Genomic DNA, 21,779 nt, shown 5'->3' with positions numbered 1-21,779 from the left:
GTGAACTTGGCTGCTTCTGGCAAAATCGAGACGTTGAGGAGGGAATATTTATTGAGTAACCGTCACTGTGCCAGACACTCTACATTTGTTAATTTTCGCACCAGTGAGATAGGAACGTCATTTTTATAGATAAAAATACCAAGCGACGGAAGAAGGGCTGTGAGGGTCCCAGGTCATATGCGGTGTCAGTTCAGTCCAGTCGCTCGGTCGTGTCCCCGCCTTTGCCACCCCATGGACCGCAGCACGCCAGGCCTCCCTGTCCATCACCACCTCCTGAAGTTCACCCAAACTCATGGCCATCGAGTCGGTGATGCCATCCAACCATTTCATCCTCCGTCGTCCCCTTCTCCTCCCACCTTCAATCTTTCCCAGCATCAGGGTCTTTTCTAAGGAGTCAGTTCTTTACATCAGGTGGCCAAAGTATTGGAGTTTCAGTTAGTCCTTCCAATGAATATTTAGGACTGATTTCCTTTAGGATTGACTGGTTTATTTCCCCAACTCCTCCCCATCTCTCCTGTAAAAGAACCTGGCATCTAAACCCTGACAAGACAGTTATTTGGAGACATTAGCCTGCCTTCTTCTTGGTCAGTTGGCTTTCTGAATAAAGTTGTATTCCTTGCCTCAACTCCTAGTCTCTCGGTCAATCAGTTTTCGATAAGCAGACTGAGCTTGAATTCAGTAACATTCTCCTTACTCCTAAGGCTAGTTGTGGATCAGAGACCCTGGAAAAGATTTAAAATGTTTTTGTAGGTGTAGCCATGTATGTATGGCATCACTGACTCAAGGGACAGGAGTCTGAGCAAACTCCAGGAGATAATGAAGGTCAGGGAAGCCAGTCCTGCTGCAGTCCACGGGGTTGCAAAGAGTCAGACACGACTTAGTGACTAAACAATGAACAGCCATGTATATCTGTGTGTGACAGGTGAGCTTCAGGGCAAGGAGACATTTGTCTGGTGTGAGAACCACCTCAGCATTGCTTGGGTAGAAAGGCACAACCTAATCCATTTATTTTGGGGCTCATTTATGACCTTCAGCACAGCCCTGGTTCTGTGATGTAGAGTAGTAAGTAAAAACAGAAATAAATAGGAATAAAAATAAGGCAACTGCAAAAAGATCCATCTTTGAATTGGTGAATTTAAACATACACACACACACACATATCTATAATGAAAAACTGGTAATTTTACTCGTAAGTATAGACCCATAGAAATGCAAACATAATTTCCCCAAGAATGTTTATAGCAATGCTATTCTACATAGTGTAAAACTGGAAACAACTCAAATGACCATCTACAGTAGGCTGGACAAATTGTGGTATATTCAACCAGAAGAGTGTCTGCAACTATAGGCAGCAATATGGGTATATTTTATAAATACACTGACCAGTTAAAAAAGGAAAACATAAAAAGCAGTAAATAGGTACTTCTCTGACAGTCCAGTGGTTGAGAATCTGTGTTTCCAATGCAAGGGGCTTGGGTTTGATCCCTGGTTGGGAACTAAGATTCCACATGCCATGGGGGCACAGTTAAAAAAAAAAGTGATAAATTCTATGTGATTCAATTTATGTAAAGGTCAAAGGCAGACAAAATTAATCTACAATGTTAGGGGCCAGGCTTTTGGGGTGCTGAGGACGTTCTCTTTCCTGATCTGGGTATGTTCATGTGATGAAAATTCACCTAGATGTGCTCTTTGATCTGTGCAATTTTCTCCCTGTGGTGTTTTAGCAAACACTTTCCATAAAGCTTCTTCATATAATGGAAGCTTTTTTGAAAATTCAGTTTCTCTTGCCCCCCTCCCTGTCCCTCTTCCCACTGAACCCCTAATTTGTTCTCTATTTGTTATGTCCACTAGTTTGTTTCCGTCTGCAATGCGGGAGACCTGGGTTCCATCCCTGGGTTGAGAAGGTCCCCTGGTGAAGGGAACGGCTACCCACTCCAGCATTCTGGCCTGGAGAATTCCATGGACTCTGCCCATGGGGTTGCAAAGAGTCGGACACACCTGAGCGACTTTCACTTTCACTGGTTTGTTTGATTTTTTGGATTCCATATATAAGTGAAATCATACAGTATTTGTCTTTCTCTGTCTGACTTATTTCACTTTAGCTTCATACCCTCCAAGTCCATCCACTGTTGTTGCAAATGGCAGAATATTTTCTTCTTTATGGCAGAATTGTATACCATATATTCTTTATCCATTCGTCTGTTGATAGATACTTAGGGGTAGGGGATTAAGAGGTACAAACCATTATGTATAAAATAAATGAGCAAAAGAGTATCAGTTCAGTTCAGTCGCTCAGTCGTGTCCGACTCTCCGCGACCCCATGAATCACAGCACGCCAGGCCTCCCTGTCCATCACCAACCCCCGGAGTACACTCAAACTCATGTCCACAGAGTCGGTGATGCCATCCAGCCATCTCATTCTCCGTCGTCCCCTTCTCCTCCCGTCCCCAACCTTTCCCAGCATCACAGTCTTTTCCAGTGAGTCAACTCGTCGCATGAGGTGGCCAAAGTATTGGAGCTTCAGCTTTAGCATCAGTCCCTCCAATGAACATCCAGGGTTGATCTCCTTTAGAATGGACTGGTTGGATCTCCTTGCAGTATAAGGGACTCTCAAGAGTCTTCTCCAACACCACAGTTCAAAAGCATCGATTCTTCGGCGATCAGCCTTCTTCACAGTCCAACTCTCACATCCATACATGACCACGGGAAAAACCATTGTCTTGACTAGACGGACCTTGGTTGGCAAAGTAATGTCTCTGCTTTTTAATATACTATCAAGGTTGGTCATAACTTTCCTTCCAAGGAGCAAGCGTCTTTTAATTTCATGGCTGCAATCAGCATCTGCAGTGATTTTGGAGCCCAAAAAAATAAAGTCTGACACTGTTTCCACTGTTTTTCCATCTATTTCCCATGAAGTGATGGGACCAGATGCCATGATCTTTGTTTTCTGAATGTTGAGCTTCAAGCCAACCTTTTCACTCTCCTCTTTCACTTTCATCAAGAGGCTTTTGAGTTCCTCTTCACTTTCTGCCATAAGGGTAGTGTCATCTGCATATCTGAGGTTATTGATATTTCTCCCAGCAATCTTGATTCCAGCTTGTGCTTCTTCCAGCCCAGCGTTCCTCATGATGTACTCTGCATATAAGTTAAATAAGCAAGGTGACAATATACAACCTTGACGTACACCTTTTCCTGTTTGGAACCAGTCTGTTGTTCCATGTACAGTTCTAGCAGTTGCTTCCTGACCTGCATACAGGTTTCTCAAGAGGCAGGTGAGGTGGTCTGGTATTCCCATCTCTTTCAGAATGTTCCACAGTTTATTGTGATCGACGCAGTCAAAGGCTTTGGCATAGTCAATGAAGCAGAAATAGAGGCTTTTCTGAAACTCTCTTGCTTTCTCCATGATCCAGCGGATGTTGGCAATTTGATCTCTGGTGCCTCTGCCTTTTCTAAAACCTGCTTGAACATCTGGGAGTTCACGGTTTACATACTGCTGAAGCCTGGCTTGGAGAATTTTGAGCATGACTTTACTAGCGTGTGACATGAGTGCAATTGTCCGGTAGTTTGAGCATTCTTTGGCATTGCCTTTCTTTGGGATTGGAATGAAGACTGACCTCTTCCAGCAAAAGAATATACTGTGAAAAAAAAAAGAGTATACCATAAAACACAGGGAACACAGGCAATATTCTGTAATAACTATAAGCACAGTATAATCTTCAAAAATTGTGAATTGCTATGTTGTACACCTCAACTTATAATATTATACATCAACTATACTGCAATAAAAATTTTAATAAATAGATGCCAAAAAAGAAAAGTTAGAAGCAAAGTAAAAAAAAAAAAAAGCATTTTGAACACATAAAAAAATTCATTCTAACTCATGATGTCAAATTTTTTTGAAAAATGAACTTAGTATGAATAGTCTGATAAAACTCACAGAGGTTACTTAATTGTCTTTGCACTGAGTGGCTTCAAACAAACAAATACATTTTAATAGTGAGCTTTGTCATATCGGAGACCTTGCGTTGAGCTCTGCAGTAGCACACATCTCAGCCAGCCTTTTCCTGAATGAAAAGAGGATGGGACTCTCCACTGTTCAGGGCCAGCCAACACGGGGGAGCATCTTCACTCTGACTGTTCTGATGAGGGCGTGATGGAAGTCAGGATATCAAGGGAGAGAAGGCAAAAGGCTTCATGGCCCCTCCTTCCTGCTTGTATATGAAATTAAGGGACAGGTACATAGCAGCTGTTGCTGGAGGGATCTTCAGTCCTCTGAAGAGCTCTAGGCCCAGGCTTATCTGGCTATGGGGTAGAGCCCTGGCTAGAGACAGGTGGCCAACTGTTTCAGCAGTATGGGTGTTCCGATCTCTCATATGGGAAGAAACAGCAGGGCCCATGTGATATGCAGTCATGTTTATTTGGAATAAGTAGATAAACAGATTAATTTCTTTCCAGTTTATTTATGGAGGTGCATGGAAGTCAGATATTATGTTTAAGTTTTTGACTTGATCTCAGAGAGTTTTAAATTACAATTTCAAAGTGCTCCGTTGAAACTGTCCTTTGGAGAAAGGCAAGGAAGAGAGAGATGGACTGTGAGGAAAGCTGATCGCCGAAGAATTGATGCTTTTGAACTGTGGTGTTGGAGAAGACTCTTGAGAGTCCCTTGGACTGCAAGGAGATCCAAGCAGTCCATTCTAAAGGAGATCAGTCCTGGGTGTTCATTGGAAGGACTGATGCTGAAGCTGAAACTCCAATACTTTGGCCACCTCATGCGACGAGTTGACTCACTGGAAAAGACCCTGATGCTGGGAGGGACTGGGGGCAGGAGGAGACGGGGACGACAGAGAATGAGATGGCTGGATGGCATCACCGACTCGATGGACATGAGTTTGAGTGAACTCCGGGAGTTGGTGATAGACAGGGAGGCCTGGCGTGCTGTGATTCATGGGGTCGCAAAGAGTCGGACATGACTGAGTGACTGAACTGAACTGAACTGAAGGAAGAGAAGGTTGGAGAAACTTCACAAACTTCACACAAGTGACCACGGGCTCACCCATGGAAACTCAGTTGTGGCAAAGACGTCCTTTAAAGTTTAAGTCTGCCCATCTGATGTGTGTTCTTGTCATTACAGCTCTTCTCTTTAATGTTTACTGAAAAGGAGCCAGAGGTTCTCTGAGATGTTTAATATTTTAACTAAAAGGATTTTCTTTACTCCACTAGGAATGTAACCTTTTACCACGAGGCTTGTAATGACTATGCAGCCTGTAATGCGTATTCACCAAAGAGACATTGTGTTGGTGTTTTTGAGTTAAAGAGGGTGGTTGCTATCAGCCTCCGGATTTGTTCCCCTGAGCCGCAAATAAACTTGCCAGACTTGTGATGCTTAAGCTACCCATCTGTAGAAATGAAAACTCCAGGCTGATGTTAATTAACGCTCCATTGTAGACTGTGAAGTTTCTTGCCCAACAGGGAGCACTAGATGGGTTCACGTCTCCTTCTGTAGAAAAATTTGAGTTTCTTGTGACAGGTCTAAACCAAGCACATCATGAAGTTCAATTCTTCAGCAGGCCTAACTATAAAAAGGGCAAACGGGGATTTCTACACAGAGAAGCTGCCATCAGGGTTCACGGGGTTCTGTGTTCTCCCTTCTCAGGGCAGAGATCCAGCCTTATTGTTCGGGGCACAGGGGCTGTCTTTCGTAGGCATCACAGCCCTGGTTCCCTTGTTCCCATCTGTTCACCTGAGAAGGAAGTCTTCCATAGAGGTGCCACGTTTCGGGTCTCACGGGCCTCATCCTGAGGTTCTCCCATAACATCTTCTGTCTCTTCAGTGGTATCACACACAGGTGATGTCGAGGGATTGGCATGTGGTTTTCTGAGAAGATATCTGTTTATACTGCAGATTTAATATTCTGTCTGAGAGTCTCATTATTCAGAGCATGTTTATTAAACATCAAAGGCCGGCTTTGATATGCTCCGCCATGAGAATTAGGGGGTTGTTGGAGAGGCCACAGGACTCTTTGCTGGTATACACTCTGCTCTGTGGGCACCATCTGTGTTCATTGTACCCTTTTCCCTCCAGGCAGCAAGACTGCATAGTTTTGATAAAGTGCATAATATTCCTAAGAAGCATCATTTAACCTTTCCCCAAAGGACATGGAGGGGGCAGGGGATGTGTAGTGGGGAGAAGAAAGGCTGACACCTACATGACAGTGGAAGAAGACAAGACTTGCAAATGGAGAACTGTTGAGGGCTGTCTGACCTTCCTGTGGGGACGGTGTCCTTTGGCCCCATTTCCGTTTTCCCAGGGCAGCCACATCCTTTATCCACAGACCATCTCAGAGATGCTATCTGTAAATTGCCAGCGGAGGTGGAAGGAGTTTTTGCTAAAACTGTTGACAGAGCAAAGCTGCCGCCAGATCAAAATCCAGCTACTCGGAACTCTGGGCTGTCGTTTTTGGAGGTCAGAATCGGACAACTGTGGGCAGAGAATGAGATTTCACCGGAAAGAAGTGTCTTTGTTTTGCCTGGGCAAGATGGAGGCGAGCGTGCTGTGATGGGCTGTGGAGGTGTGGTGCTGTTGAGACATTCAGACAGTCCATGGCTTTTCCAGTCCAATAAATTTGCTGCCCTGCAGTGGTTATTCAAAATACAAATATGGCTATGTCACCTGCTGCTTAAAATCCTTCACAGGCTCTTTGACTTTTTCCACTGATCTTAGGATAAAGCCTAAGCTCCTTAGTCTGGCAGAGAATGTTCTCCGCTCTTCGGCTCTAGCGTCTTTCTGCTGTCCCTCTTCTCTGCCCTTAGTGGTCCAGCAATACCAGGAACGTTAAATAGCCCACCCCCACCCCCAACAGAACTAACTACCGCATTTGCTCTGTAATACACTACATTATTGCTAAATGAACCTCCATTCTGCAAGCTTCTTTCTTTTCGTTCATTTTTTTTTTTTTTAATTAAAAAGTCTTTTATGGACTTCCATGGTGGTGCAGTGCATAAGAATCCGCCTGCCATTGCAGGGGACATGGGTTTGATCCCTGGTTTGGGAAGATTCCACATGACACAGAGCAACTAACCACGTGTGTCACCACTTCTGAGCCAGTGCTCTGAGCCCACAAGTCGCAACTACTGAAGCCCAAGTGTCCAGAGCCTATGAAGCCCGAGCACTGCAACTAGAAAGTGGCCCCCGTTTGCCTCAACTAGAGAAAGCCTCAGCAAAGCCATGAAGACCCAGCACAGCCAAAATTAAAGTAAATAAATACATAAAATTAAAGTTTTTTAATTAAAAGTAATACGCACTCATGGTTTGAAAAAGACTACTAGTATATAGAGATATGTTGATCACCAAAAGCAAACAATCTGCTGTTCCAACTCGCCCTAAGCCCAGAGGCATGCTATTTTCCCCGTATGGCTATTTCTTCTGTCTTCCTTCAGATCTCTAACATCTGATTTGACAGACTGAGCTATTTAAGGCACAAAGCTGATCATGTCAGACACATACACATACATGCACACCCCCACATACCCATCTGAAAACGAGAGCTGCCTTTTGGAACAAGGTCAACTCCTTAACAGGGTGAACCGGGCCCTCCTGCTGCCCTTGTCTGCTTTTCTGATTTCTTTTCTTTGTCCACATACATTTTCAATTTTTACACCTTAAAAAAAAGTGATTTCATTTATTTGTTCTTGACTCTGCTGGGTCTTTGTTGCTGTGAGTGCCCTCCAGCTGCGGTGCTTGGGCTTCTCACGGGGGTGGCTCCTCTGGTTGTGGAGCGCGGGCTCTAGGATGCAGTCTTCTGGAGTTGCGGCTCCTGGACGCCAGAGCACAGGCTCAAAACTTGAGACACACACACTTAGTTGCTCAGCCCTGTATGAGCTCTTGTGAGGCGCCCTAACATCTGAGTAGCTGTAATAAGCCTGAGACCTTGCTCAGGCCTAAGTTTCGATTTCCTGGAGACAGGGTGGAGGCTAAGTTCACAGAAACTCCTCCCTAAGAAAATCCCCCCGGTGCCAAAATAAAGAAACTCCTCGCTAGAAAAGTCCCGCTGGCGCCAAAAATCAGGCCAATCAGAGGAAAAAGGGAAATCCCCCAGAAAAACCCTGTCTGCGCACGCGCGCATACGCGCGTGAACGCGCATAAACTGGCCAATGAGCTTCTGCCAGCTTGATCTTTTGAACAAAAATAGGTGCTTATGTAATTTGAGACTATAAAAACCGCTGTGACCTGGGATGGGGCTGTTGTCCGCACTCCACTGCACTGGAGGAGGCATGAGCCCTAGCTCGAGCTAGAAATAAACCCCATTCTTGCCTTTGCATTGCTGCAAGTGTCTTATTCTACCAGTATGGGGGGACCGGACTCAGGGCATAACAATCTTTCCTGACTCTATCAAACCCGTCTCCTGCATTGGCAGGCAGATCCTTTACCACTGAGCCACCAGTTCAGTTCAGTCGCTCAGACATGTCCAACTCTTTGTGACCCCATGAATCACAGCACGCCAGGCCTCCCTGTCCATCACCAACTCCTGCATTCCACAAAAACCTATGTCCGTCAAGTCGGTGATGCCATCCAGCCATCTCATCCTCTGTCGTCGCCTTCTCCTGCTGCTCCCAATCCCTCCCAGCATCAGAGTCTTTTCCAGTGAGTCAACTTGTCGCATGAGGTGGTCAAAGTATTGGAGCTTCAGCTTCAACATCAGTCCTTCCAGTGAACACCCAGGACTGATCTCCTTTAGGATGGACTGGTTGGATCTCCTTGCAGTCCAAGGGACTCTCAAGAGTCTTCTCCAGCACCACAGCTCAAAAGCATCAATTCTTTGGCCATCAGCTTTCTTCACAGTCCAACTCTCACATCCATACATGACCACTGGAAAAACCATAGCCTTGACTAGACGGACCTTTGTTGGCAAAGTAATGTCTCTGCTTTTTAATATACTATCTAGGTTGGTCATAAATTTCCTTCCAAGGAGTAAGCATCTTTTAATTTCAAGGCTGCAATCATCATCTGCAGTGATTTTGGAGCCCCCCAAAATAAACTCAGCCACTGTTTCCACTGTTTCCCCATCTATTTGCCATGAAGTAATGGGACCAGATGCCATGATCTTAGTTTTCTGAATGTTGAGCTTTAAGCCAACTTTTTCACTCTCCTCTTTCACTTTCATCAAGAGGCTTTTTAGTTCTTCTTTGCTTTCTGCATAAGAGTGGTGTCATCTGCATATCTGAGGTTATAGATATTACTCCCAGCAATCTTGATTCCAGCTTGTGCTTCTTCCAGCCCAGCGTTTTCATGATGTAATCTGCATATAAGTTAAATAAGCAGGGTGACAACATACAGCCTTGACGTACTCCTTTTCCTATTTGGAACCAGTCTGTCGTTCCATGTCCAGTTCTAACTGTTGCTTCTTGACCGGCATACAGGTTTCTCAAGAGGCAGGTCAGGTGGTCTGGTATTCCCATCTCTTTTAGAATTTTCCACAGTTTATTGTGATCCACACAGTCAAAGGCTTTGGCATAGTCAATAAAGCAGAAATAGATGTTTTTCTGGAATTCTCTTGCTTTTTCGATGATCCAGAGGGTGTTGGCAATTTGATCTCTGGTTCCTCTGCACTTTCTAAAACCAGCTTGACCATCTGGAAGTTCACAGTTCATGTATTGTTGAAGCTTGCCTTGGAGAATTTTGAGCATGACTTTACTAGCGTGTGAGATGAGTGCAATTGTGCGGTAGTTTGAGCATTCTTTGGCATTGCCTTTCTTTGGGATTGAAATGAAAACTGACCTTTTCCAGTCCAGTGGCCACTGCTGAGTTTTCCAAATTGGCTGGCATATTGAGTTCAACACTTTCACAGCATCATCTTTCAGGATTTGAAATAGCTCAACTGGAATTCCATCACCTCCACTAGCTTTGTTCGTAGTGATGCTTCCTAAGGCCCACTTGACTTCACATTCCAGGATGTCTGGCTCTAGGTGAGTGATCACACCATGGTGATTATCTGGGTTGTGAAGATCTTTTCTGTACAGTTCTGTGTATTCTTGCCACCTCTTCTTAATATCTTCTGCTTCTGTTAGGTCCATACCATTTCTGTCCTTTATTGAGCCCATCTTTGCATGAAATGTTCCCTTGGTATTTCGAATTTTCTTGAAGCGATCTCTAGTCTTTCCCATTCTATTGTTTTCTTCTATTTCTTTGCATTGATTGCTGAGGAAAGCTTTCTTATCTCTCCTTCCTATTCCCTGGAACTCTGCATTCAAATGGGTATATCTTTCCTTTTCTCCTTTGCTTTTCCCTTCCCTTCACAGCTATTTGTAAGGCCTCCTCAGGCAGCCATTTTGCTTTTTTGCATTTCTCTTTCTTGGGGATGGTCTTGATTCCTGTCTCCTGTACAATGTCACGAACCTCCGTCCATTGTTCATCAGGCACTCTATCAGGTCTAGTCCCTTAAATCTATTTCTCAATTCCACTGTATAGTCATAAGGGATTTGGTTCAGGTCATACCTGAATGGTCTAGTGGTTTTCTCCACTTTCTTCAATTTCTGTCTCAATTTGGCAATAAGGAGTTCATGATCTGAGGCACAGTCAGCTCCTGGTCTTGTTCTTGCTGACTGTATAGAGCTTCTCCGTCTTTGGCTGCAAAGAATATAATCAATCTGATTTCGGTGTGGACCATCTGGTGATGTTCATGTGTAGAGTCTAAGCCCCAATTTTTACATCTTTAGAGTGACACCCACCACAAGCCAGCATCCATGCCTTTGTGGAATCCTTTCCCCTTTACTGTGGGCTGGACTTCAGGGAAATCTTCTAAGGCATAGAATTTGGCAAAGTGATGGGATATTACTTTTGCGGTCAGGCTACCAAAAAACTCTGGCTTCTCTCTGGCTCCCCCTCATGCTTCTTCTGAGGGAAGCCAGTTGCTGTGCTGTGACTTGCCCTGTAGAGTGGCTCATGTTACAGGGAACTAAATAGTAACAGCAACAGCCCGTAGGAGTCCTGCCAACAGCCATATGTGAGCTTTGAAGTTGATCCTTCCCCAGTCGAGACTTCAGATGAGCCTGCAGCCCCAGTGATGCCTTAACTGCAGTCTTGTATGAGACTTTGAGATGACCCAGCTCATCCAAGACTCCTGACCTGCAGGAACCATGTGATAATAAATTTGTATTGTCCCAAGCTGCTAAATTTTGGCATAATTTGTTACACAGCCATAGGTAGCTAGCACAATCATTATGTCTTTTTTTTTTCTGTTTAGTCATAGAGCTTTTAATTTGTCTTCCCTTAACTTCCCCTTCCCATACCCCTCAACAACTATTAACAGAGTAGGCATTCCTTCCAAGTATTTTCTGTGTTCATATAACCCAATAAAAAATATTATCTATGTGTGAGACTTACTGGACTTCCCAGGTAGTGCTAGTGGTAAAGAACCCACCTGCCAATGCAGGTTAGATGTAAGAGATGTGGGTTTGATCCCTGGGTCAGGAAGATCCTCTGGAAGAGGGCACAGCAACCCACCTTCTTGCCTGGAGAATCCCATGGACAGTGGAGCCTGGCGGGCTGCAGTCTATAGGGTCACAGAGTCAGACACGACTAAAGCGCTTAGCATGCACTCATGCATGTGAGACTTATTAGGCCATTCCATTATTTATTCTTGAACAGCATTTTCTGACTTCATTTCAGACACAGGCACCCAAAGTATCCCTGGCACCTGTGAATCATATTTGTTCCCTCCTCCCTGCCAAAAGGAAATCCTAAAGAATCGTGTAGTTTACACAAGCAGTAAGCAGCAGCCGGCAAGAGCAGCAGAGACATACATGCTTCTATTTATGTCCACGGGAATCTGGGACTTAGCTTTAGGGCCCTGAAAACACAGACAGCCTTAAACAATAGAACACGTGCTGCTCTGAAATCACAGCCCTCAGAACAGCAGGACTGCAAAATGAAAGTGCTTTTATTTCAAACAAACATCCCAGCCTCTCTGCAGCCAAATGAGTGTTGTTCTTCCAAGGGGACATTGTTCGAATAATTTCTGGAATCCTTCTTTGCAAAGTGCCTTCCCCAGTCTGTTCCCATGAAGTGGTAAAGAACCTGCCTGCCAATGCAGGAGATGTAAGAGATGTGGATTCGATCCCCTGGGTCAGGAAGATCCGCTGGAGCAGGGCATGGCAACCCACTCCAGTATTCTTGCCTGGAGAATCCCACGGACAGAGAAGCCTAGTGGGCTAAAGCCAATGGGGTAGAAAAGAGTCAGACACGACTGAAGCGACCTAGCAGGCACGCATGCACAACAGGACACTAGACTCAGTCCTCCGTTCTTCATTCTTTGCCCCTCCTCCTATCCCACTCCCCAACTGGCTGGCCTTTCTTGTGCCCCGGCTGAAATATCTCCTCCTTAGGGGTGCCCTGCCCATTCTCAGGCCAACTCCATTCCCCCTGCGACTTGCCCCCAGAGCACTTCTTTCCCCTTGGGTGGCCCTTGTCATGATGGACAGATCATTTATTTTATTTTTTAAAGATTTTTTAAAAATGTGGACCATTTTTAAAAAGTATTTTTTGAATTTGTTACAATATTGTATCTTTTTTATATTTTGGTTTTTTGCCTGTGAGGCATGTGGGAATCTCAGCTCCCCAACAAAGGACTGAACTTGCACCCCTTGCACTGGAAGGTGAAGTCTTAACCACTGGACCACCAGGGAAGTCCCTAGAATCATTTAGATCAGGGATCTAATGCCTAATGATCTGAGGTGGAACTGATGTAATAATAACAGAAATAAGTGTGGTGCATGAGTGCTCAGTTGTATCTGGCTCTTTGCCCCCCCATGAACTGTAGCCCACCAAACTCCTCTGTCCATGGGATTTTCCAGGCAAGAATACTGGAGTGGGTTGCCATTTTCTACTCCAGGAGATCTTCTCGACCCAGGGATTGAACCCGAATCTCCTGGCAATGGAAGGCAGATTCTTGACCACTGTACCATCTGGGAATTCCCAATAGAAATAAAGTGCACAGTAAATGTAATGGGCTAGACCCATCCCCTAACCACCCTCCTACCACCTGGTCTAGGGAAAAACTGTCTTCCACGAAACTGGTCCCTGGTGCCTGAAAGACTGGGAACCGCTGACTTAGATGTCTTTCCCACAGGTAGTCAGAGCCCTGTGAGGACAGGGATTTTATCTGTCTTTACTGCTGCAACCCCAGGGTGTGGCTCCAGCCCTACAACACAGTAGGAACTCAATTAAAAAATTATTAAATGAGTGTAAAAGCCTGTTTGCAAAAATCACATCCATCTGCAAAGGACCCAGATTTGTCACCCTTCATAAGAGGAACAGCTGGCATGTATCAAGAGCTTACTGAGGACCTAGCACCAGGCTCTCAGTAAGGCCTTCTTTCCTTTGATCCATAGACAATGCTGTTCCCTGGGAGCTGTCCCCGCTGATTACAGATGAGGAAACTGAGACTCAGCGTAATGAAATCACACAGTTTGATGGCCACCCAGTTTGGAGGCGGTTTAACTCTATTAGGCCATACCATTTTTGTTGTTGTTGTTAAATGAAAAAGAAATATTTTGGGAATTAAAAAAATCAAGATATGTACAAAGGAAAATAACCCACTACTCTAGATTCCCATTGATCGGAATTTTAACTGATGTTAATGTCTTGGCCCGTTTTCTTCCTGCCTCCTCTCTTCTTTTTCTTTCTTCACTTCTCCTGGTTGAGGACATTCAGAAGAGTGTGCTGACGTTCTCAGCAACCATTTCTAGAGAAAGGCAGGGTGCAGTCTTGCATCATGTAGAATGTTGGAAATGCTACTTTTCTGTCTCCCGAGATGGCAGCAATAAGTCTGGGTGGGTAATGGAAAAGCCAGTCTTACCAGACAGTAGGGTTTCCTAGGTGGCGCTAGTGGTTAAGAACTAGCTTGTCATAGGCAGGTGTAAGAGACACGGTTCGATCCCTGGATGGGGAAGATCCCCTGGAGGAAGGCATGGCAACCCACTCCAGTATTCTTGCCTGGAGAATCCCACGGACAGAGGAATCTGGTGAGCTACAGTCCATGGGGTCACAAAGAGTCGGACACGATGGAAACGACTTAGCACACACGCACCAGTAATCCCTGCAGATGCTCTGATCTCAAAAGAAAGGACTCCCAGGGAAGGGGTGAAAGAGGAAACCCATGCTCTATTCTTACCCCAGCTACACAGGCTGGCCCCAAGGCCAGTTCCTCCAGGGAGGACACCCAGAGCTGCCAGCCCCCTTTACAGAGCCAGCCCAGCTCCTTCCCTTTTCAGTCCTCACCCTCCTGATTGCACCAACAAAACAGACAGTTCCCTCTCTGACCCTCTTCACTCCCCAGAAGGCAGACTGCTGCTCCCCTGCACTTGCTGCCAGCCTAGACCACAGTGTATATTTCTGAGCGTGAGTCCTGCCTACACCTGTCTCCCCATCAGATTGCAAATTCCTCAAAGGCAGAGACTGTTTCTTATACATCTTTCTCTGCAGTATTTGGCATATAGAAAAGACTCAGTAAATAGAGGCAGCCAGACATCAGCTGCAGGAAAAGTGGAAAAAGATACTCAGAGTTAGAACTGGTTCAGATTCCAGGTCTGCTACATCACAGCACATGGCAAAGAGCAGGCACTGTTTCTAGATCCTAGGGGTGAAGGAGTCTTTGGGCCTAGAAAAGAAAACAACCGTCTCAAAGGCCCTTGCTGAATCATTTAACTTCGGAGAAAACAAAACAGAACTTTAGGTCCCTCCCTGATGCTCCAGGCCGGTTGTATCTACCTGGGACTTATCACCCCCTGTCTAGAAACCTTCCACCCCTTACACCTGCCCAGAAGACTTATCACCCCCTGCCCAACTACAAATGCCATCTCAACTAAAGAATACCTAAAACATCCCACCTGATTAACGTTTCCCTTATCGCTTCCACAAACCTCCCTATAAATATGGAGCCTCCCTGATCCCTCTCAGGGCTCAGCCTGGTCACCTGTCACCCCTCCTTGCCTGAATAAAGGTAACATACTTCCATTGAGGTCATCTTTCCTTTTCTGCCTCGGTCCGAACTATACCTTACCAGGGGGAGTGATGGGACCTGGATTTTGGTTTAAACTTTGCTGTGGTCAGAAAGCAAGTTACTCAACCTGAGGCCCAGGGCCCCCAACCGTAAGAAGGGGGAGGTAGCTACTTTACTGAGTACTTTAAATACAAAATAATCCAGGTAAAGACACTGGACACACAGTAGGTCCTCCTAGAGACGTTTGCTCTGCCGTCTAGACAAACAGCACCCCCACATTTATACTTGGGGGGTGACAGCATGCAGGGCCCAGGTCTGACTTAGCCCAGAACAGACTCTAGAAACGGCTGTTCTCAGGAAGACCTAGCTCAGTGGGCCCCCATCGGAAGAAGGCAGGGACAAGAAACCTAAAAACTCAGCTCTCTACACCAGCTACACAGATTCAAGGTGCCTGATTCTTTTCCTGGCAGAAAGAGTCCAGGCCTTTCTATTTAATGTAAAGACTGCCCCTCCTGAGAGCTACAGCAAGGAGATGGAGCAAAATGCCTCTCTCAAATGTTCTGTGATGTTTATCATTAGAAAGGTCACCCAGAGCAGGACAGAACCTTGGGAAGGCAGATGGGGAAGCAGTCCAGACGAGGCTGGAATTTGAAAGAGGCCGCAGGAAGGAGAGGCAGGGACAGGGTGCCCTGAGTTCCGGGCCAACAAGACGGGGTGCAAGGAGGGGCTGTAATGGAAACACTGCATCACTTCAGTAGAAACCTGGTGCTGAGTGTTAACTGGAAACATAGTCTCCGCCCAGTGCCTGGGGGGTTGGGGCCCGTTCGGCAGGTGCCCCCAGGTCTGTGAGAATGTCTTCATGAAGTCCTCTGGGTGGGCGTCCCTGTTAGCCCATGTAGGAACGCAGGGGCTCCCAGGAAGAGGGTGCTCTCCATCCCTCACTGGATCTTCTGCAGGTCCTTGGGCCCAAAAGATTCAGGCAGCAGCTCCTGGACTGTCCTGACAACATACGTGCCGTCCAGCTTGGTCATGTAGACAGCCCAGTCGGTGCCAAACTGGAAAAGAGGCAAAGCCAGCGTGAGGGACGCAGTGTGGCGAGGGGTAAGGGCTGCCCTGGGTTGAGTGCCTCTTACTGTTTAATGCGCCTCCCTGTGCCTCGGTTTTCTCATCTGTAAAATGGGAATGATAATAATCATACCTGGTTGATAGGGCCTGAGGCAGGAGCCAGGGAAAGATGGCATAAGCAGTTAGCACAGTGCTTGGCACATTGCTAAGGGGAAGTAAACGCTCTGATCTGTGATTAGGACTCATCAGTACTTTGGCCACCTGATATGAAGAACTGATTCGTTGGAAAAGACCCTGAAGCTGGGAAAGGTTGAAGGCAAAAGGTGAAGAGGGTGGCAGAGGATGAAATGGCTAGGCAGCATCACCGACTCAATGGACATGAGTTTGAGCAAACTCCGGGAGATAGTGAAGGACAGGGAAGCCTGGTGTGTGGCAGTCTATGGGGTCACAAAAAGTCTGATGTGACTCAGCAAGTGAACAACAATAGGGCTTTATAAGAACAATATCTAACCCCTGGGGCCAGATCCCCTCCTGCTGTGACAAACAACAACTCATATCTTCTTCCCTTGGGGCCTCTCGATAACTCCTGAGGACCTGGAGAGGTTGCATGCCTGCCTCATCGCACAGTGTGCAACGAACATGCAGGATTGCATCATCTGCCCTTTGAGGCAGGTGGATATCACTCCCATTTTACTGATAAGAAAACTGAGGCTTTGCAGAGTAACATGGGGCAAATGATGAAACGCTTTGGGTCTCAGCATCTTCATCTGTGAAATGGTTTTAGAGACAAACGACTTATCAGGCAGGAAGATAGGTGTCCTGGGTGGAGAGTTAACTCAGCAGTATAATGGAGAGTATCCTGGGGAGTTGGAGTCAACATCTCTGCCTGGCCAGATGCCATGAGTACTGGAGGCAATGGACGGAGAGGGCCTGCATACAGTAAATACCCAATGGAAGCCATTTTTACTGACAACTAGCGGTTCCTAGCGGAGAAGGCGATGGCAAGCCACTCCAGTACTCTTGCCTAGAAAATCCCATGGACAGAGGAGCCTGGTGGGCTGCAGTCCATGGGGCTGCTACTAGTCGGACAAGACTGAGCGACTTCACTTTCACACATTGGAGAAGGAAATGGCAACCCACTCCAGTGTTCTTGCCTGGAGAATCCCAGGGACGGGGGAGCCTGGTGGGCTGTTGTCTATGGGGTCGCACAGAGTCGGACACGACTGAAGCGACTTAGCAGCCGCAGCAGCAGCGGTTCCCAGTGACTGCTCAGGTCTGCAGCCTGCTGTTGATGCTTCGGCCTGAATCACCAAGTTATTACCAGGCACAGTCCGTCTTTTTAAAGCTAATGTTTTAAGGAAGGACATTTTTCTGCTTGGCGGGCTCCGCCTGAGGGTGTGGGTGAAAGTTGAGTGGAGGCGAGTTTAAGTGCCAGGCCTCCGGCCCCCAAGCTTCAGCTCTTATTATTTGCATTTGGGTTTCCGTTTTGCTTCTCTCTCCTTCAGCTTTTCCATTCGCTGTCTCTCATTTGCCAACATCTGATCTGTGTGGAGAAAACAGCCTTGAGCAATTATACGGAGGCAGGGCCTGGGGAGTCAGGGAGCTGGCATCCTGATGTGCTTGCTGTCTGTGGCCTGGGACACGCCGTGGGGCTGGGTGGCCATTTGCGCCCCTCTAACCAGGGGTGAATGAAGTCCCTAATGTGAATTCAGAGCCTTCCTAGTGGCATTTTTTCATCTAGATTTGGGAAATAAGTCCTGCTAATCGTGCCTGATTTGCAGGCCTGGCAAGCAGCAGGAGGATGAAGATGTCTGTGTGTTCCAAAGATGCTAGTAGCCCCCCAAGACGCAACAGCAAAACAGAAACACTCTCCCGCCTCCCCCCAAACTCCAGCAGCTCCCAAAGCAGAAGGCCCCATGGAACAAGCCACTCTGATTCTGCACAGCATCATTTTATCTCCACTGTGGCCAAAAATAATTTGTCCCTTTTGTAGGCCTGTAAAGAAGGAGAGGGGGGCCTTCACGAGGGGAGTGTGGGCTTTGCTGTCGGCCGGAACGGCTACAGTGAGTGCCAGCTTGCCACTGACCGGCTGGCTGTGTGTCCTTCAGCAGGTCACTTGCTTCTCTGACAAATAGGGATAACGACCCACACTTCCCTCCAGGCGGGGCGTGGGGATTAAATGAGATGCTGTACAGAGGGGTTGAGGATGTCTCATCAGAGTTCAAGGCCTGTGACTCTTCAAGTTGATGGCTTTAGCCTTTGGGGGCTCTGGCGGACACAGGCCCCTTTGAGAGTCCACCAGAGCTACTGACATCCCTCTTCCTCAAATGTACATATACACATCAAAAACCTCACTGAGCCCAGATTCAGAAGAAAGGATCGAATCCACCCCTTGGTTTTAGAATTGAAGAAACTGACTTCCAACCAAGACCTTTGTAAAAAGTACATCAGATCTTTTGAGTCCCTCCTTAAAAACAGTCACTGAATTCCCTTTATTCTTTTCTCCCCTCAACTTGTGTTTTAATATCACAAAATATACATACGATTTATCATTTTGACCATTTTTTAAGTGTACGATTCAGTTCCCTTTATTCCTGGAGTGAAATATACCCTATACACGGCCTACTAGACCCTGCGTGATACGCCCCTGACCACCTCTCTGTCTTCACCGGTCACTAACCCCCAAGCCCTGCCCCGGTGTTCTAGCCTTTGGCTTTCATACTGCTCATGCAACTCACCAAGCATGTGGGCATTAAACCTGCTGCTTCCTCCACCTGCAAATCTCGAGATCTTGGTCTGTCTCATCTTTTCTCGTTATTTATCAGTTCAGTTCAGTCGCTCAGTCGTGTCCGAATCTTTGTGACCCCATGAATCACAGCACGCCAGGCCTCTCTGTCCATCACCAACTCCCGGAGTTCACTCAAACTCATGTCCATCAAATCGCTGATGCCATCCAGCCATCTCATTCTCTGTCGGCCCCTTCTCCCGCCCCCAATCCCTCCCAGCATCAGAGTCTTTTCCAATGAGTCAACTCGTCGCATGAGGTGGCCAAAGTATTGGAGTTTCAGCTTTAGCATCAGTCCTTCCAATGAACACCCAGGATTGATCTCCTCCAGAATGGACTGGTTGGATCTCCTTGCAGTCCAAGGGACTCTCAAATGTCTTCTCCAGCACCACAGTTCAAAAGCATCAATTCTTCAGTGATCAGCTTTCTTCACAGTCCAACTCTCACATCCATACATGACCACGGGAAAAACCATAGCCTTGACTAGACGGACCTTGGTTGAATATCTCTGCTTTTTAATATGCTATCTAGGTTGGTCATAACTTTCCTTCCAAGGAATAAGCGTCTTTTAATTTCATGGCTGCAATCAGCATCTGCAGTGATTTTGGAGCCCAAAAAAATAAAGTCTGACACTGTTTCCACTGTTTCCCCATCTATTTCCCATGAAGTGGTGGGACCAGATGCCATGATCTTCGTTTTCTGAATGTTGAGCTTCAAGCCCACCTTTTCACTCTCCTCTTTCACTTTCATCAAGAGGCTTTTTAGCTCCTCTTCAGTTTCTGCCATAAGGGTGGTGTCATCTGCATATCTGAGGTTATTGATATTTCTCCCGGCAATCTTGATTCCAGCTTGTGCTTCTCCCAGCCCAACGTTCCTCATGATGTACTCTGCATATAAGTTAAATAAGCAGGGTGACAATATACAACCTTGACGTACTTCTTTTCCTATTTGGAACCAGTCTGTTGTTCCATGTCCAGTTCTAACTGTTGCTTCCTGACCTGCATACAGGTTTCTCAAGAGGCAGGTCAGGTAGTCTGGTATTCCCATCTCTTTCAGAATTTTCCACAGTTCATTGTGATCCACACAGTCAAAGGCTTTGGCATAGTCAATGAAGCAGAAATAGATGTTTTTCTGGAACTCTCTTGTTATTTATATCTCTACTCAAATGTTATCCTCAAAAAGAGGCCCTTCCTGGCTATCTAAAAGCAGGGGTTGGCAAACTTTTTCCCATAAAGGGCCAGATAGTAAATATTTTAGGCCTTGCGGGCCATTAGGTCCCTGTTGTAAGTGCTCTCTCTCCCTCGGTAGGACCCAAGCAGCCAGAGGGAACGTGTGAATTGGTGGGTGTGGATGCCTGCCAGTAACACTATTTACAACAACAAGCAGAAGTCTGGATTTGCCTGCAGGCTGTGGTTTGCTGACCTCTGACTCTGACCTAGAGTCAGCTCCACCTTCTGTCACTCTCACCTCCTTTCTTCTGCACTTTTTTCTCTGTAGCTCTCATCACTCTCAGCAACTGTAGCTGTTGATTTATTTTGCTTCTTATTTGTCTGTCTTCTACACTAGACTATAACGCCTGTGAGTGTAGGCCTGTCTTTTCACCGCTGTCTAGCCAGAGCAAGGTCAATGCCTAGCACAGAACAGACACTCACTCATTCATTTGCTGAATGAAAGAATAATTTCCAGTGATTCATGCAAGCTTGGGAAGGCCTTAGGAGTCAGCCAGCCCAGCTAATAGCACAGCCGCTGTGTCTCTTCACTTGGCCTGACTTGGCTCCCGGGGCCCGGAAGAGCAGGGAAGAGCTGGGGGAAATCCATTCCAGAAAGAAAGGGAAGTTGCTTACCTCTCTCATGACCTGTCTGCAAGCCCCACAGGGTGAGATAAAATCATCTTGCAAGTTACTGGGGAAGCAGAGAAACAAAACCACAGATCAGTCTCTTTGGAAACATGAGAATGATTGCTTAAATTCAGGAGTACTGCCTGCCTGCAGATCAAGTCAAATCCCTCCAGGCAGTTCCTGGTTCACAGATGAACTGTGTCCTAGAGGCTGAGAAGACGTGGACAGAACTTTCCACACTTGCAAGAGGCAAGACCATGGGTAGGACCATTCTTTTCACTGGTGTGTCCAGTGAATGTTTAGTGAACACTTACTATCACCCACAACCCAGGGACTCAAAGGTTAAAGAGAATTTGTCTCTAGCCTTCAACCCAGTGGGTGACAAAGAAAACTAGATGAGTTATCATTTCAAACAACACGCACGAAGAACACATGGTAAGCAGGAGATGATCCTTTACTAGGGAGGGAGAGAGAGTATTTCATGGAGGAGGTGGCATTGGCCTGGTCCTTGGAGGAGGCGTAGAGTTCATAAGCCATCATTAGTGAGCACCTGATCCGCTCCAAGCTCTGGACCAGGCACTTGTAGACATTATCTCATTTAACTCTCAGTGTAACCTGAGCATCCAGATGACCATTTTATCATCATGGACACAGATTCATGAAGGCGAAGTAACAGAGTGCTATTCTGAAGCTCCGGGTTTTTCTCTGTTGCAGACAAGGATATAGTATGTGCAAATGTCCTGGGGCATAAAAGGATAAGACACATGTGAGTCCTTGAGAAAACTGGGCGCCTGCATCTGAGAAGCTGAGAAGAGAAGCTTACAGCCAAGGGGTTGTCTCTGAGAATGAAGGCACCTGCAGGCAGCCCTCCAGTTCTGAGCAGGACAAAAGACGGTGTTTAAAAAAAGAGGAAACCATGAGAACCTCCAAGCCTGATGAAGCATCAGAAGTTAAGCCAGTGGTCACCATCATCTTTGCGCTTCTAAGACCCACAGTTCTCTGATGTCTCTGGAAGATCACAGGATTTAAAATTCAGTTCTTGATCAGTTCCTCCTTTTGTTCATTATGAGTGATTTTGACCAAGTCATTTTAACCC

At 46.3% G+C, this 21,779-nt stretch overlaps 1 protein-coding gene across 6 annotated transcripts in view; it reads right to left on the bottom strand.

Annotated features, from left to right (window-relative positions):
* Nucleotides 1–6: 6 nt before the first annotated feature.
* CDA (cytidine deaminase) overlaps nt 7–21,779 on the bottom strand; it is a 37,039-nt gene continuing 15,266 nt past the window's right edge. Inside the window, exons 3-5 of one of the 6 annotated variants that reach the window (XM_088843241.1) lie at nt 10,492–16,050; nt 6,206–6,630; nt 7–3,635 (exon numbers count right to left, since the gene is read on the bottom strand). In XM_088843241.1, coding sequence (XP_088699367.1) covers nt 2,285–3,635; nt 6,206–6,318 — 1,464 coding nt within the window. In that variant the 5' untranslated portion in view covers nt 6,319–6,630; nt 10,492–16,050 and the 3' untranslated portion in view covers nt 7–2,284. Of the gene's footprint in view, nt 3,636–6,205; nt 6,631–10,491; nt 16,051–17,214; nt 17,604–20,689; nt 20,748–20,788; nt 21,424–21,779 lie in introns of those variants that run through there. The other 5 variants (XR_016039007.1, XM_055397733.2, XM_055397731.2 and 2 more) reach the window with 5 other exon arrangements.

Source organism: Moschus berezovskii, chromosome 2, assembly GCF_049115385.1.
Source record: "Moschus berezovskii isolate FMDL1 chromosome 2, NW_MosBer_1.0, whole genome shotgun sequence".
In the NCBI taxonomy this organism is placed as follows: Eukaryota; Metazoa; Chordata; class Mammalia; order Artiodactyla; family Moschidae; genus Moschus; species Moschus berezovskii.
Note: the sequence above shows the minus strand (reverse complement) of the source record. Positions and strands in the feature narration are given on the sequence as shown.